Below are 17,889 nucleotides of genomic sequence, written 5' to 3'. Positions count from 1 at the left end.
ATTGGTCACAACACAAAGTTCATGTTCTACTTATAATGAAAATATGTAAGTTTAGCAAAGCTAATTAGGATTATACACCTCTTCGACAAAACACAAAGTTCATGTTCTACTTATAGAATATATATGTTCTACTAATTGTTTTGTAAATTATAGATGTAACGACTCACATGAAATTACATCTGTCTGTAATTTTATTTTTGTGAAATCAGTTGATTAAATTCTAAATATCCTATTTTAGAGAGTCCTATATATAATAAATAACTATGATAATGAAGTGGACTTGAGACTCTATTGTTTGAATAAATTCCACGTTGATTAAGGTAAGACATTATAATACATTTGAATTATACGATGCTGAAAAGACCTTACATTATATAAAAGTAGCCAGGTGTTGAGGGTTGGTACTCGTCCAGGTTTCCAAGAAAATAAAAGCCACATAATAATGAAGTTTGGCTTCCTTCATTCATCCACACAATGATGCTCTATGTTCGTTTTATAGAAAATAAGTTATCTCCAGTACCTAATATCATTTTTATTCATTCCGAAAGGTTAAAGCCACCGGTGTATCCTAATTGTGGATTTTGATTGAGGTTTTATTTATTTTTATTTAATGATTAAAAAAATAAGTTTTTTTAGAAATATTTAAAAATGTTAAGAAAATAAAATATTTTACAATGTTGAGATCGTCGCATGTGCGGCTGTAGAGCTATTCTTTATGGGCGGTGCTACTCCCATCGTCTGTTAATTACAAAACAAAAATAACTATACCATCATCTTAATTTGTTAATTAATAAGGAATAAAAGAAACAAAAACGACTATATCTATCTTGATAATAATTTGCCAAGGAAGAAAGCTTAAAATCATTTGCATAAGAATGTAATTTTCTGAAGAAATACAACCAGCACCATTTCCATTTCGAACCCTTATAATTAATTATCTTTTCTAGGGGGGACTAATGAATACCTTGCATGAATGTACTTGAAAAAATAAAAAAAATTAACGTGGATTCAGTTTGATTTAAAAAAAAAAAAAAATCTAGAGATTTTAAATGAGAAATAAATATCTTATCACAAGATAAATACTGAGATATGGATCCAATTGTACTGATCATGTATCCAAATCGATGATGATCTAAAACCTTATCCACGGGAAAAGTTGATTGCAAAGAGTGGCCGTGGGAATGATGAAAGCCGAAAGTCTACACTTTCGGGTTCATGCTTTGCTTATCCATTACAAGTACGGATTTCAGACTCCAACGAAAAGAGTAATTACCAGTATGTAGTTTTGTGAAACGAGTAGCTTATGTGTCGAGAAATCGGGGAAAGTGTTACGGCCAGCTCTCCTTCTTGATCTTTTCCTTTTTTTTTTGCTAGCAACACTCCTTGATCTTTTCAAAGCTTAGTTTTGTAACTTTTGTTGCTTTTAAAAGAGAATTTTCACGTAGACCGTACAATAATGGAGGCCAGTCCACTTCTTTTTTTTCTTCTGATCTCTAGTACTTTTCTCCATTGCTTGGCCGCTCTTAACAATTGCATGTGAATTTACTGTTAATGGCCACAAAAGTTTAGCTAGTCCAGATACCGTACACGTAAATAAATGGCAAGCTAGTACGATTGTACACGTGAGGCTTGTGCTATCAGGCGACGGATTACTGCATTCGGGTGTGGCCCTTTGTGTGTGCGTGTGAGAGACAGAAGGTGGGTTTTGAGCATTGGGCCAGAAGTCTCTTTTTCTTGCCACAACAATGGTTCTTCTTACTAGGGGTAACCATTGGAGAAGGAACTCTATAAAAGTTAAAAGAGACTTTAGGCCCAATGCTGAAAACCCACTCTCTATGCCTTCTTATGTTTGTTAATCCTTCTCTGACTTGAGCATTGAAGATCTCCCATTGGACACCTCCAGCACACTTCATTCATGCCAACACTTTAGCTCTTTAGTAGAGATTACTGATCTGCATTTTGACATGGGGAAACTGTTCCAAAACCTATTGATAAGTCCATGTAAATACCATACCATTGGGAATTGTTGTAGGACATGTCAAACCGTAAAAGCTTGTTGCGTTTTACGTGCTTTTTAATTTTGTCACATGGGTTCATCCTAAGGATGATGTTCCACATGCCACAATTTCCCTCTAGTGTTTTAAGTTTTTAACATGTATCTGCGCATTTTTCATCCACTTTTTTTCCTAAAGAAAAACATCTTTTGCGACAAAGCAGCGGAAAATGCACAACCATTTAACTGCACCTCTTCCAACGGGTATTGCTGAAAGGATTTTTCATCAATCCTTCTCAATGTATTATTACTCGGTCAATAATGAAATAAATATCCATTGGTGTCTGCTTTCAGATAACAAAACTCATAAACTTAGTAAAATGGGATATCCTAGAACTGTGGAACATTATGAGAAAAAATAACTTTCGTGTAAGCAGTAGATTGGGATAGAGCACATAATGTACAACACAAGCACCATGATCATGACGTTGTATTATTATACATACACACATTGAATGGTAGAATACATATCGTCCGAATGTGCATTTTCAATCCGTTGGATATTTGCTGCCATAACTAAGAATCGGATAGCACAGATACTTTTGTCGAGTGTGATGCTTCATTGCTACTAGCTGCAGGCGAATTGCAGGCATGAAGCGTGGTGCATATGTCTGTTGTTTCCAGCATTTTCTCTGCATTGGCTAGGATTAGAGGTCCATACTCGAAAACCATCTTCTTGCACTGCCAAAGAATTTAGGATATTATAAAATTAAGTACAGTAAATAAACACTAAAGTAATACTTTCTCTGATCATGAATATCTCATTCCAAAACATGTCCCTAAACACTGAAAACAGAAGGCCTGGTTATCATTTTCTGGTACTTCTCTTTTTCCACTGATCGACCTTGAACAGGCCAAACCAACATATAAGCATCCTTGTGTCATTAATCGTAAAGTTACCTATTCAGTTCTCAAGCATGTTAAGAGAATGAGCATCATTAAGGTGTTAAGACCCACTACATAGATTAAGGGACATGAGAAATCATTTTTTTTTTTTTATAAGTAAAAATAAATCAATTATTCAGATCAACCGAGTAGATGGGTATATTTCAACTTAATTTCTTTGATTAGAACCCCCCAAAAAATTTATTATATTTGTTCTCACCTTTTTCGCATAGTTCTCCATGGAATTGCATGCCTTCAAAAGCAACTCAACGATCTCTAGCTGACATAAAAGTACGATAAGGTGTTAGTTGCCTAATCAGCAATAAGCATCAATGGCCTATCCGACCTTAGAATTTTGTGATTTTGGTTTGAGATATCCTCGTTTATAGTGAGATATATCCCTCTTTTGTTCCACAAGATAGAATTGTGGTAAAATTAAACAAATGATATGACAAAATGGGTCATGAAAATTCTTTTGATGATGAAATTATGACTAAAATTAAGCTGGTAGTAATACCGCAACTATGTAACTTCAAGATCCTATTATCAACTTTAAATTCCATATATATCTAAATATATATGCAGCTGACAGAAGTTCTGTGCATTTTTCATATACCGTCATTTCCAACACATTTTTACATTGATATTTCAATCACAAGTTGAATTTGTAAATTATAATCTTCAAATTCCATCATATTGATTTTGATCTAATTAAAAAGTAGCAGCCACTAGTTAGGTGCCGTTTGGATAATGAGTTGAGATGAAAGTTGAAAATTAAATAAAATATTGTTAGAATATAATTTTTTAGTATTATTATTGCCTTGGGATTTGAAAAAGTCGAATTCTTTATTATATTTTGTGTGGGATGAGATGAGATGAAACACTTTCACTATCCAAACGGGAACTACATCCACTCTTGCTTTATCTGTGCACCTCATTTTATTCATCAACTTTTGGAATGAATTTTGCTTACAATTCAAAGAGGGCATCAGTTATGCATATAGTTTGGTGACAATTCTCATTGGGTTGGGCCTTCATTCATATAACTGCAATCTAACCCAGCTAGATGATGTCCAGAAGCAGTATAGGGCTTCAGTCTCTGTGTGTGTGTGTGAATATATATATATTTATATATGCAAATGTGATAATATGAGACATATGTCCCAAACTTAAACATTCTGTAAACCTTAGTGCCTTTTTAATTATACTAACTGGAAAACCATGTGTGTATCAAGGTAAGAAAGGTCAACACTTGCTCATAAATTGAAATAAATCATTCAAAGTTATAATGATTTATGATTAGGAAATGAAGCAAGAACATACCTGTGTGTCAGGATCTTTCAACTTAACTTCTATTTCTGAAACAGCACGGTGGCAAAGCGCACAGCTGTCTTCATGAAATTGAGAAGAAACCATAGCAATTTGTTGACAGAGATTGACTTTTCGGCAGAATTCTTCAGGTTGTAAAGTGGAAACCTCTGAAAAGAAGAGGGGAGCATAATAGTCCACCAAAGTGATGCACTTTGCAGATGCAAAAAGGAAAAAGATGAGTTAGGAGAGAAAAAAAGGGGAAGGGGAGCAGCCATTGGGAATCAAACAACAATTAAGTTTCAAGATTAGTCAATGTTCTATATGTTTCCATACATAAAAACAAGCTTTCACATACTTATTCGCCACAAAAATTTCCAATGAAGTGTACTTGGGTTATGCCTTCTTTTCTTATGAAGAAAACTTCTCGAATAACTAAAAATATATATAGAACGTATCAGCAATTCAAATTGAGCACAAGGAGGTAAAATTGACCATTCAACATCATTAAATATATTAATTCAAAAAATCAATCAGCATCACCACTCAATAAGTATGATGAGTTAGACATGAAAAAAAATTAAAAGTAATTGTAGTGGTTGCGATCTGATGCTGAGATCAACCAAAAACTAATTTGTTTCCTCTTGAATTTTTGGGGGTCAGGGATGGCGCTAACTGTTTTGCACCACAATTAACTTGTTTTATCTAATGTAGTAACTCAGCTAAAACAGTAAATATACCTCCCGTTTGAACAAGCCAACTTGAGAGCAAGCTACATGGAGGATAGCAAGGATCTCAGTCTGGGTCTTGTTTTCAGCAAAGTAATCCAGTGCCTCGGAAGCAAACTCCTCACACAATGTACATACTTTGTCATTCCGTAAATCTTCCTCCATACTTTGAACTTTGATATCATGATCCTGGTAGTTGATCTCCATAACTGAACCAAAACATGTGCCAACATAAATTTTGTAACATTCTCATGACAGGATAAATGATTTACTTATCCAATAAAATAAAGGCGCGCATGGACCATTAAATTTCTTAGCATAGCCAATAGAAGCTACCTGTAGATTTCATTCTTACAGAAATAATTTTTTGGCAAATACAATTATAGTTTGGTGACACCTACAATTAGTAATCATTACATTTCTAAGCATAAAGTTTTGCAAAATGTCAAAGAATATATCGAGGTTGATGAGATATTTTTTTTATAAGTAAAAAATTTATTATATCTTTATGCATTTTAAGTGCCCGACTTTTTCACGTACAGGGAGCATTCTTTTTACCACCCAGTACACTTGGGCAAGGTATGCACTTGTTTGAAGAATATCTAAACCCAGTTTAATATTTGGCTGCCAACTGATGTAGAGATGCAATGATTTTCTTATTCAAAGGCCTTAGCAAGCCCAAAGTAAAGTTCCCGGTGTATCATGTCCAATAATTAAGCTAATTGTGGGATTTAAACCTAGAAAGCCCTAAAATTAAACAGTAAAAGTGTGTGAGTGTGGCTGTGAGTGTGTGTAGAGAGAGAGAGAGAGAGAGAGAGAGAGAGAGAGAGAGCCTGTGTGCCTGTAATTTTGGCTGAGCTAAGTTTAAGTGTTATCAAATATGTTACCTATTAAAAAAGTGTTGTCAAATATGAAAGGCACCACCGACAACAAATAGATACTTAAGCTAACAGTTCTATGACAGGGATAAGCAGTACCTTCTTGGAGTTTTATCTAAAACTATGAAAAGTGAATTAAGGCATTCTGTATTACAAGGACTTAAACCTATTCCTGTTGAATTCTTATGTGCAAACCAAATTTCTAATTGGATGGTTTGAACAAGTAGAAAGGGCTGAGATTTGCATTCTCAGCCCTCACACGATGGTAATTAGATATATATTATTATAAGTAAATATAATGGTAATTAGAGATTAAGAAGTGAAAAAAAAGAAAGAATGAAAATATCCAAATTGCTAAAGAACAATAACAAGATTAAGAGTTCAGTTGAAGATCTCACCTGATATCTGAATTCCATTCCCACGATGCAACTCAGTGCTCACCAGTTGTCTAGCATCACAAGCCCAACTAGCACCCAACACTACAAGAAGTAAGAGCCCAACTCTCACGTCCATTGTGCCTGAAGTCGCACATATTCAACAAAAATATCATAACCTTGATATGGAAAATTAATTCCAAGTGAAACGTACTCAGACCATAACTCATAATAATTTCTGAGAAGGATTTTAAAATTATTAGAAAAATCAGAAACTAGTGGTAAGACATTCCATGATGGTAAAGATATCTAAATGGTACAAGGAGTAGAAGCTAAACACTGAGCTTAAGATGCATGCCAAGAGACGGCATGTTAAACCTACACTGATAATGGAAGTGAAAGATGTAGCTTAGCTAATTCAACTCAAATGAAATATGTTGTACTCCCACATACTTATAATAAGTTGGGGCTGCTTTCTTTGTTCAAATAAGCTAAAAACACTCTCCTCATTGGTGTTCGCTTATTTGTCATATCACCTCAACATTGGCTATGGTTTTAAGATGTTATGCCATTGTGATACCAAGCGCTAGTTAAAACTTTTCTTGTTTAGGACTTCTTCTAGCTAATCATCTAGAATTGTAAAATCTTCGGAACTCCTAAGCGGCTTGTTGATAATCAGTGCCAATATAAAGTTATAAGCCTCTTACAACAAGCCTAATCAACCCCATAATTAAGGCTAAGCAAACTCTAAATACAAATGCTGCAATAGGGGCTTTGGATCATTCTATTTGATTAATGAATAAGCCCAAAAAGGCTTCTAACTGTGCAATCACAAGCGTCTTGCTTTGCAGGTAACCTTCAACCACTGTAATATGGACTCCCCTGGATTCTAGTCCAGTTATTAGACCCCAAAACACACGCACAAACAGAGAAGAAACAATAAGACACTATAATTTACACAGATAAGTGCTAAGAGTTTGGGAAAACAAATTAACTAAAGAAGCATTTTGTGTATCTCAGGTTCGAACAAGGCATATCCAAGACCAAAACCTTAATTGGCAATCCCGGAAACCAGATGAGTAATTCCACAGATTTTGGGGAAGATGTGGAACATCATAACAAGAAAGAAACCTCGATATAAAAAGAATATACAGAAGATACAGCAAAAATCATAAAAAATAACATAAGAGCGAGAATCACAACCAAAGAGGCAGACCCCTTTGACGACCAAGAAATTTGGACAAAGAAACCAAACCTGGGAATCTCAGAATAAAGGTCGGGGGTGTTCGCATTTGTGAAATTAGCTTTCTTACCTTGTGGAGATAAAGCCGGCGCTTCAATCCGAACTTCTAGGTAGCCGAGAGAGAGAATATATTTCGTTTCGGGGTAGTGATAGAGTTACCACTTAATTAGCACCCACCTATCACTCTTAAGTGTATTTTAAATTTTTTTAATTTATTTTATTTTCTTTTAAGTATTTTTTTAACATTCTTAATTATTAAAAAAAATTTAAAAAAATTATAATTTTATTAATACTCAGTTTCTTAATCATTAAGTAAAATAAAAAATTAAAAAAAATTAAATACAAAAAGAATTGTAAATAATTTTCTTAATCATTAAGTAAAATAAAAAATTAAAAAAAAATCAAATATAAAAAGAGTTGTAGATAACTTTTTTAATTATTAAGTAAAATAAAAAATTAAAAAAATTAAATACAAAAAGAGTAATAATAATATCATTTTCCTTTCGTAAAGAGCGTTTGGTTGGACAACGCGAGGAATGGAATTGCCGTTGGGACTCTTTACGGGCTATGCAACGAGCCTTAAGATGAGGTTTTATAGCCTGTGACAACCAACATCTTAGACGGCCCTGCAACCATCAACTTAACTTTAAATTGCATTTTACGCTCTAAATTATAACTTATTTTCTAATAAAGTCTCCCAAACTACTCAATTTTAAAATTTAAATCCCACCCCTCCTATATTTTATTATTGTAAAAATAACTTAATATTTGTTTTTGGGTGTTTCTTGGACGTTCTTACCCCTCGTACTCTACCTTTCAAATTTATTAACCAACTTTCCCCCTTAAAAAAAAAGAAATGACAAAGGGTTTGACTTTTGACTTTTGAGTATTATGTCTTTTTTTTTTTTAAGAAATGACTTTTATCTATATTGCATCAAGGATTACAAGAGATCTTATCAATCCAAATAACATGGACAATAGACTCAGCTACAGAATTCCCCCATACAATCAGATCATCCACATTCCATGCCATTCTAACTAACTTATGAGCAACACTGTTACCTAGATGACTCACATGCTTACAAAGACAAACATCAAAGTGAGACATCAATTTTTTTAACTTCTGAGACCAAATTTCCTAGGTGTGATGCATTCTGTGATGACTTGATTACGTCCAAAGAATAACGCGGTAGTTGTAGCACAGCTTTGAGGTATCGATTCCACAGAGAGACAAATTAAAAGAATAACAAGAGAAACAAAGAAACTAAAGAAAAAATATTAAATAAGTAATAGAGAATAAAGATTAATTTTAAATGTAAATTCAAGTGAAGCAAAGTAATTAACAGAAAAAGTACTCAAATTTAACAAACAGTAGAGCGTCAGGAATCCCTTGCACAAATCTGGTATTTTAATTATTCTTAATTCATTGGATAACTCAATTAGGAACTCAATTCCCGCAATTCCCAATCGGAAGGTATAGATTTATAAACCAGACTTAAATCAAATGTAACCCTTTGAAAAAAACATTCACCACTTTTAAAAAACGTGAATTACTACCCCTATTGATAAAATTCAATGACGACAATATACTCAAGAAGCGATATTGCAGCAAAAAACTAAATCAATATAGATAAATAATTGATCCAAACATAATCAAATAACTAATCCATTCAATAGAAAAAGCATGACTGAATCCATAAACACAATAAATTCTATGATTATTCGGAGAAGAAAACATCAATGATGAATTGAGAATGATAAAACAAAAGAATTTTAGCAATTGAAAATCAAATACATGAATTAAGAATAAATTAGAAATACCATCTAATGTGCAAGTTCATCCCTAACCCTACTTGAGAATTTAGTTACCCATAAATATAATGGACAACAAAAATCTTCAGAGAAAACTGAAGCGAACGGTGGCCATGGAAGTGATTTTCTCCTCTCTTCAGATCTGCCTCTTGTGCCTCTTCCTCCCCTCCATTTCGTGCTAATGATATGCTTATATAGGATAAGAAAGAAACCCTAATGTCCTTTTGATTTCCGCATAAAAAAATCGCCTAAATTTTAGGACTTCTCTTGGCAGCCACGTACAGCCTTCAGGAGTTCGAATTTGGAAATCCTTATTAGAGACAAAGTTATAGACCTTTAAGATAGCTTTCCAATGCATCAAGAATCGTATCAATACGATATATGAGTAAAAAGATATAGTCAAAAGACTAATGTATGTCTAGACTGTCTCCTAGCGAATTTCGGACTTGGACTTCTTGTGGTTTCATTTTGTGATTTTTTTCTTTTTCTTTTCTTCCAAATTGCTCTCAAATCCCATGAATGTCCTCCTTTGAATTTGGCTGGGCTTGACTTGCTCTTTTATAAACTCTGAAATTAGACATAAAAAAACTGCTTAGGAGTATCCCAACGTAAATAGAAATTTAATTTAAGAATACACATTAATTCCTATAATTTCTATTCACATTTTAGTATTTTAGTCCAATAATAGGGTATATAGAGTTCAGTTTCGCACACTCATCACACCCCTCAACTTACTCCTTGCTAGTCCCTAACAATTTTCATGTCAAAACAACGAAAGAGACCAAAGAAAATCACACATAAAGGCCATCAAGTCACACTTTCCAGATTCACATATCAAAACAATCTAAGGAATCCAATAACCCATCAAGATCAATCCACCTATAGCAATCCACAGAGTGTGTGTGTGTTCTCCAAGCCATAACCATCGTACCACTAACCTTGACACATGCAACATCAAGAACATCTTAAGCAGAAGGTTTAACTCCATAACTCACGAGTATAATAGTGTTTCGTGTAAGGGCTCTCTCTATGGAGTTGACAATGGGTGTATATAGACTCTTATGGAAAATTAGGCAATTATGTACAAGCATCAAGCAAACATTGATCTTATGATAGGAACACTAACAAATGAGACTTCTATTAATCTTTTCAACAGCTTATTTAGGATCAGAATGGTCAACACAAAAGGTTGTAATGTGACTTGGTTTTGGGGTTATATGAAAAAAAGGATGAAAGGGATTCAAAAACTTCCAAGTACATACAAATAGAATTTTATTAAATATCTCAATAGACCACACTTCTCACTTAATATACTCTCCAACTTTTCAGATCATCAAATAATAATGCTTTTCCTTCTTCTTCCTCTTTTTTTTTTCAACAATTTGATGGACAAACACATGCCACTTTTGTATTATTTCCATCTCTACCAACCTTTTTTTTTTTTGGAGCTCACTCAATTGAACACTTTGCAACTTGTACTCTTCTCTTTTTTTTGTTGTCTTCTTCTTCTTCTTAATTGAAAATGATAAAATTAAAGAAAGAAAATACAAATTCCACACCTAGTATACACTTGGAAGTAAAAAGGGTAAGAAAATCTGTGTATAGGTTATACTCCAATGTGGAGAGGCATGGATGATATGGGCATATGAAAAGAAAAAGCTACAAGTGTTTATTGGCTCAAAGTTGGCTACTAGGGGTCTATGATGGAAAGGATAGCTTGAAAGGCTCAAACGTTAATCCTAAGTTGACCTTCGTCATATCCCAAGTATATCCACCATTGTACTGCAAACCATGTAATGATATTCTCAAAAGAAGTGCCCAATTCAACAGATCAATGAACGCTTATCACAATTTACTGCATTTGTATGCTCTCAATCCTCTCCAAACTCACATGAAAACTTAAGCAAAAGAGTTCTCTAGCTACATGTGTCAAACCACCATCTTACCACAAAACTTGGATAAGTGCATTAAGGATTCTGTGAATGTTTAAGCAAAAAATGATCTGGTGGGTTTGGTGAATTCACGAAGATGGCTATGAATGAGAATGAGTACACATGTGAAAATGATGCACATGTGATGCAAATTAAAAAAAATTGACACATGAAAATATGCCACAGAGTTCCAACAAGCATTTTAAAAACTGAATTTGCACCACCACCCCCCAACTTAAATGAAACATTGTCCTCAATGTTTAAAAATCAAAATTGAATGAGGAGTAACTGAAAATGGTAGAATACACCTGATGCGTGATGTGGGTAGCTCCCTAAACACCAAAGATGGTAATCTGAAATGACGAAATGAAACTATCCTGCAATCAAAAACAAAGAAAACAACAGCAAACAAAAAGGAAAATAAAGAAAATAAGAAAAAATAAAAACAAAACAAAGCAAAACAAAATAAATAAAGAAACACATACCTTGGTGGTGTGGTCAAGGTTGATAGACTGGATCCACAAGTGGAATGTCTTCCACTTCCGGAACTTGCCTATCAATTAATATTTTAAGGCATTGACCATTTACTTTAAAGATCCGACCATCCTTAGGATCTTCTATTTCTACCACCCCATTTACAAAAATATTTTTCACTAGAAATGGGTCAGTCCACCTAAACCGAAGTTTTCCTTTGTGCTTGTGAGATCCAAAATCATATAAGCATATTCGGTCATTAGGTTTAAACCTCTTCCTAAGAATATTTTTATCATGAAACGCTTTCATTTTAACCTTATAGACTTTAGACTTAGGCAAAGATTTCAATTTAACTCTTGGTGCTTTCATACTTACAAGAATCTGTTTTCCACATTTCTTAGGCAACTCCTTAAATTTCTGTTGCCAAACCTGTGTGCCATAATCCTGAGTTTCATAAAAAACAGCACAAATATCAATATCATCAAATGAATCACTAACAGATGTATTAAACTCAGAATTCACAAGGGAATATTCAAGGGGATCAAAATCATGAGTTGTGTGAACTCCCTTGTCTATGAGTGCATCAATCATATACGTTTGGTGGCACTCGTCATCTGTTGGCTGCTTCTCAATATGGAAAATGTTGACCTCCATAGTCATGTTTTCAAAAGATAACTTCATTAACCCATTCTTGCAATTTATAAGTGCATTAGCCGTAGTAAGGAAAGGTCTACCTAATATGAGAGGAACTTTAGAGTTAGACTCAACAACTGATTGAGTGTCCAAAATTAAGAAATCAACAGGATAATAAAACTTGTCAATTTGGATCAAAACATCCTCAACTATCCCTCTTGGTTTCTTAACTGAACGATCAGCCAACTGAAGCACGACAGAAGTAGGCTTAATTTCACCCAAACCAAGCTGCAAATAAATGGAATAAGACATCAAATTAACACTAGCTCCTAGATCTAGCAAGGCTTGCCCAAACTCATGATTCCCAATATTACATGTAATGGTTGAACAACCAGGATCCTTGTACTTAGGAGGAATTCGCTGCTCAATTAGAGCACTAACTTGCTCTGTCAGAAATGCTGTCTTCTTAACATGGTGCTTCCTCTTAACTGTACACAAATCTTTAAGAACTTTTGTATAAGTGAGAACTTGTTTAATAACATGCAAAAGAGGAAGGTTAATCTTTACTTGACTGAGGTTCTCCAAGATTTCATTACTAGGATCCAAAGTTCGCATACCAGATTTTAAAGCTTGAGGAAATGGTACCTTAACTGGACTCTTGATTACCTCGGCATCCTTGGGGAACTTGGTGCTATCATTGCTTTGTTCCTCTTCAACATCCTCTTGCTTATCAGTTGTTGGGATGTGTAAGGACTTACCACTTCTTGTCATAATGGCATGAACTTCTTTTAAATTTTTTTGTGCCATATGCTGACCTTGGGGTGCGGATTGAGTTTGAGAAAGAAACTTACCACGCCAATTCACACTCAAGGAGCTCATTATCTTGGATATATGACTCTTTATCTCTTTGTTTTCTTCAACAACCTGCATAATCAAAGATTCAAACTTTTGATTAGTTTTACTCTGTGCCTCAATAAAAGCATGCAAAGTGTCTTCTAAAGGACTCCTAGAAGATGAAGGTGCATGATATGGTGCAGGATATGATTTAGGGGGTTGTGCAGGCGGCTAGTTTTCAGATTTCCAACTAAAATTGGGGTGATTACGCCACTCAGGATTGTAGGTATTAGAGAAATGTGTAAAAGGCTTCTTGTACATACCTAAGGCATTACATTGTTCCTCATACATCCCTCTCATCTCAGCAAATGTGGGACACTCTTGGGCAAGGTGATCTACCCCGCCACACACAAAACATGGTCCAAAAGACTCTGCATGATTAGCCACGTGTGTTGGCTTTAAGTATTTATTCTTCAACACTTCTAGCTCCCTAGTGAGCATCTCAACCTTAGCCTTTAGGTTATCTTCTTCCCTGAGATGGTAAATTCCATCACCATTTAGGTTTCCTGCAGGTCGTGACCTATTTGTGCTCTCAGTAGCACTAGGTCCAGTCCAAGTGTGAGCTTTTTCAGAAAGCTCATTGAGGTATTCTATGGCTTCATCAAGATCTTTTTGTAAGAACTCACCATTACACATCATCTCCACAAATTGACGCTCTCTAGGTGTAAGTCTCTCATAAAAATAGCTCACTAAGCGCCAATTCTCATACCCATGGTGAGGACACATACTCAATAGCTCCTTAAATCTCTCCCAAGACTGATACAAAGTCTCACTGTCCTTTTGTATAAAGGTGGAGATTTGTCTTTTTAAAGCATTGGTCTTATGTTGGGGAAAGTATTTATTAAAAACGACCTGAGTCATCTCATTCCATGACCCAATAGATCGTGGTCTCAAAGAGTATAGCCAACTCTTAGCTCTATCCTTCAAAGAGAAAGGAAAGAACTTAAGTCTCACAATGTCATCAGTTGCATTTTGACTATGAAAAGTCGCAACTACTTCCTCAAACTCCCCAATGTGCACATATGGATTTTCATTTTCCAAGTCATGAAAAGTAGGGAGTAACTGTATCATCCCTGTTTTAAAATACAATTGGCGAATATTAGCTGGAAACATAATGCATGATGGTGTGGCTGTGCGTGTAGGGTGGAGGTAATCCTGAAGGGTCCTAGTGGGTTGATCTTCGTGTTCACTCATTTTCTCAGAATTAGAAGAATTATTAAACAAATGATCAGAAAAATTAAACTCTGACTCTAACACAGGTCTACAAGCAAACCGACCCAAGGCGTCTCTATACCTGTGCATGCAAGGTAGCGAAAAACCTAACACTAAAAAAAACTACAAAAAGAAAAAGAAAATAAAAAAAAATGCAGCAAGCTAAAATAGGGAACGAAGTTACCGCCTTTACAAACTGTTGAAAAGAAAAACTATCTCACAATTCTTCTACCGTCTCCCCGGCAACGGCGCCAAAATTTGATTACGCCCAAAGAATAACGCGGTAGTTGTAGCACAGCTTTGGGGTGTCGATTCCACAGGGAGACAAATTAAAAGAATAACAAGATGAACAAAGAAACTAAAGAAAAAATATTAAATAAGTAATAGAGAACAAAGATTAATTTTAAATGTAAATTCAAGTGAAGCAAAGTGATTAACAGAAAAAGTACTCAAATTTAACAAACAGTAGAGCGTCGGGAATCCCTTGCACAAATCTGGTATTTTAATTATTCTTAATTCATTGGATAACTCAATTAGGAACTCAATTCCCGCAATTCCCAATCGGAAGGTATAGATTTATAAACCAGACTTAAATCAAATGTAACCCTTTGAAAAAAACATTCACCACTTTCAAAAAACGTGAATTACTACCCCTATTGATAAAATCCAATGACGACAATATACTCAGGAAGCAATATTGCAGCAAAAAACTAAATCAATATAGATAAATAATTGATCCAAACATAATCAAATAACTAATCCATTCAATAGAAAAAGCATGACTGAATCCATAAACACAATAAATTCTATGATTATTCGGAGAAGAAAACATCAACGATGAATTGAGAATAATAAAACAAAAGAGTTTTAACAATTGAAAATCAAATACATGAATTAAGAATAAATTAGAAATACCATCTAATGTGCAAGTTCATCCCTAACCCTACTTGAGAATTTAGTTACCCATAAATATAATAGACAACAAAAATCTCCAAAGAAAACTGAAGCGAACGGTGGCCATGGAAGTGATTTTCTCCTCTCTTCAGATCTGCCTCTTGTGCCTCTTCCTCCCCTCCATTTCGTGCTAATGATATGCTTATATAGGGTAAGAAAGAAACCCTAATGTCCTCTTGATTTCCGCATAAAAAAATCGCCTAAATTTTAGGACTTATCTTGGCAGCCACGTATAGCCTTCAGGATTTCGAATTTGGAAATCCTTATTAGAGACAAAGTTATAGACCTTTAAGATAGCTTTCCAATTCATCAAGAATCGCATCAACCCGATATATGAGTAAAAAGATACAGTCAAAAGACGAAAGTATATCCAGACTGTCTCCTAGCGAATTTCGGACTTGGACTTCTTGTGGTTTCATTTTGTGATTTTTTTTCTTTTTCTTTTCTTTCAAATTGCTCTCAAACCCCATGAATATCCTCATTTGAATTTGGCTGGGCTTGACTTGCTCTTTTATAAACTCTGAAATTAGACATAAAAAAACTGCTTAGGAGTATCCCAACGTAAATAGAAATTCAATTTAAGAATACACATTAATTCCTATGATTTCTATTCACATTTTAGTATTTTAGTCCAATAATAGGGTATATAGAGTTCACTTTCGCACACTCATCATGACTCTTGTTGCAGATTATCCATTAGTAACTTGCAATCTGATTCCACCGTCAACTTTGTTATACCCGATTGAAGACATAACTAGAGGCCCCTTAATGCCGCCACAAGTTCAACAGTTTCTGATTCTTCTATATAGAATTCTATCTTACTAGCTGTAAAGATTACATCACCTCTTCCATCCCAAAGCATTGCTCCAACTCCTGCTTTCTTTTGATAAAAAAACAAAGCCCCATCAATATTAAATTTCAGAAAACCCTCTGGAGGAGGACCCTAGAAACCATTGAGTTTGATATGGTTTATACTTTTCTGTTGAGAACAGGAAACATAATTAGTCTGAACTGAGAAGGCATGATCAACAACTTGTTTAATAGGCATAATGATAGCATCAAGTAGCTTTCTATTTCTCCTAAACCAAAAGCTCCATGCTATCAGGCAAAATTTTTGCAATTCCTTTGTAGTACCATTCTTGTGCACATGTTGGATTAGATCAATAAAATAGAGAGGTTTGGCGATATCAAACAGACTAGGAAATTGGCCTTTCCAATATTCGATTAGCTTGGGGCAGTAAACAATAGCATGACCCAAATCTTCATCCTGCTCAACATTCGGGATCTATGTCAACATGTCTCTTAATTAGGTTCAAACCAGTTGGTAAACAATCTTTGCATAATTTCCACGCAAAAATCCTTATTTTCAAAGGCAACTTCATCTTCCAAATTGCTCTCCATAGGCTGTTCAAATTGCTGCTATTTGAATTCTGCCCTTTTGTATCATTAATACCCTTTTGTAGCAGCTTATAAGCACTGCAAACACTGAACTCTCCACTTCTCTCCTCAATCCACATCCATCTGTCTTTATACCCCTATGGACAGATTACTATTTTCAAAATCTTCTCTGCTAATATTGGATTGAAGAGAGATCGTACTTTTAGATTATCCCACCATTTGGTTTCCCCAGTGATAAGAGAGTCCACTGTTACAGTTATGCTATCCTACACCTCTCCTTCTGTGTGTTCATGCAGTAGGTTTCTATAGCTTGGAATCCAATGATCATGCCAAATCCTAATAGTCTTTCCATCCCCTACTCTTCTTTGGCAACCCTACATTAAAATGGATCTTGTTTCCCAAATTCCTTGCCATGCATAAGATGGGTTATGACCGAGTTTTGAATTCAAAAAATCCATTCTTGGAAAATATCTTGCTTTGAATACTTGGTACATCAAACAATCTGAGTGAGTGACAAGTCTCTAGCCTTGTTTTGCAAGAAGAGTTGTATTAAACAATTTTAGGTCTTTAAAACCTAACCCCCCTTGAGACTTAGATTTGCACATGTTCTCCCAGCTCACCCAGTGGATTTTTTTGTTGTTGTTTTTAGTTCTACCCCACTAGAATCTAGCCATCAAACTTTCAAGCTCTTTAAAAAGGCAATCAGGTAGCTTGAAACAACTCATAGCATAAGTGGGTAAGGCCAAAGTTACTGCCTTCAGTAAGATTTCCTTGCCTCCTTGAGATAATTGTTTTTCCTTCCTACATTGCAGTTTCTTCCATGCTCTTGACTTGAATTCAGAGAAAGCATTAGACTTCTTCCTACCTATCATTGGAGGCAATCCCAAGTATTTTTCATATTGCTGTATAGTACTTCCACCCTACATATTTCGAATGTCCTCTTGCATAGGATCACTTACATTGCTACTGAACACCATACTTGTCTTGTCCATATTCAGTTTCTGCCCAGAGGCCAATTCATACCTCTTTAAGATCCTTTGTAACTCAAGGTTGGTTTGAGATCAGCTTTACAAAAGATGACACTATCATCAGCAAAGAGTAAGTGGTTTATA

At 34.8% G+C, this 17,889-nt stretch overlaps 1 protein-coding gene and 1 non-coding gene across 5 annotated transcripts; one reads left to right on the top strand and one right to left on the bottom strand.

The window, feature by feature from the left end:
* Nucleotides 1–2,408: 2,408 nt before the first annotated feature.
* LOC122277321 (prosaposin-like) lies at nucleotides 2,409–7,680 on the bottom strand. Of its 4 annotated transcripts, none has more exons than XM_043087280.1 (6): nucleotides 7,540–7,680; nucleotides 6,251–6,370; nucleotides 4,987–5,183; nucleotides 4,262–4,459; nucleotides 3,159–3,218; nucleotides 2,409–2,734 (listed from the first exon to the last, which is right to left on the bottom strand). In XM_043087280.1, the coding sequence occupies exons 2-6, from the start codon at nucleotides 6,363–6,365 to the stop codon at nucleotides 2,570–2,572; spliced, it is 735 nt and encodes a 244-aa protein (XP_042943214.1). In that variant the 5' UTR covers nucleotides 6,366–6,370; nucleotides 7,540–7,680; the 3' UTR covers nucleotides 2,409–2,569. The 4 variants fall into 4 exon arrangements, with proteins under 4 accessions (XP_042943214.1, XP_042943213.1, XP_042943215.1 ...); XM_043087279.1 differs by having other exon boundaries at nucleotides 7,482–7,618; XM_043087281.1 differs by having other exon boundaries at nucleotides 7,430–7,555.
* A 6,239-nt stretch (nucleotides 7,681–13,919) lies between these two features.
* LOC122277864 lies at nucleotides 13,920–14,027 on the top strand. The gene has a single exon (XR_006229174.1). It is a non-coding gene; the product is annotated as a small nucleolar RNA R71 (small nucleolar RNA).
* Nucleotides 14,028–17,889: the final 3,862 nt, after the last annotated feature.

The sequence above is a fragment of the Carya illinoinensis genome, chromosome 9 (genome assembly GCF_018687715.1).
Source record: "Carya illinoinensis cultivar Pawnee chromosome 9, C.illinoinensisPawnee_v1, whole genome shotgun sequence".
In the NCBI taxonomy this organism is placed as follows: domain Eukaryota; kingdom Viridiplantae; phylum Streptophyta; class Magnoliopsida; order Fagales; family Juglandaceae; genus Carya; species Carya illinoinensis.
The sequence above is the reverse complement of the archived record's forward strand: the minus strand, read 5'-3'. Positions and strand labels throughout refer to the sequence as shown.

Bases quoted from the DNA above. Each gene is read 5' to 3' on its own strand.
- LOC122277321 (XM_043087278.1), bottom strand. From the start codon at position 7,518: ATGCGAACACCCCCGACCTTTATTCTGAGATTCCCAGGTTTGGTTTCT. The intron at 5,184-6,250 runs GTGAGATCTTCA...GTTTTGGTTCAG, and splicing joins GAATGGAATTCAGATATCAG to TTATGGAGATCAACTACCAG. The intron at 3,219-4,261 runs GTATGTTCTTGC...CTTTTATGTCAG, and splicing joins TGAAAGATCCTGACACACAG to CTAGAGATCGTTGAGTTGCT.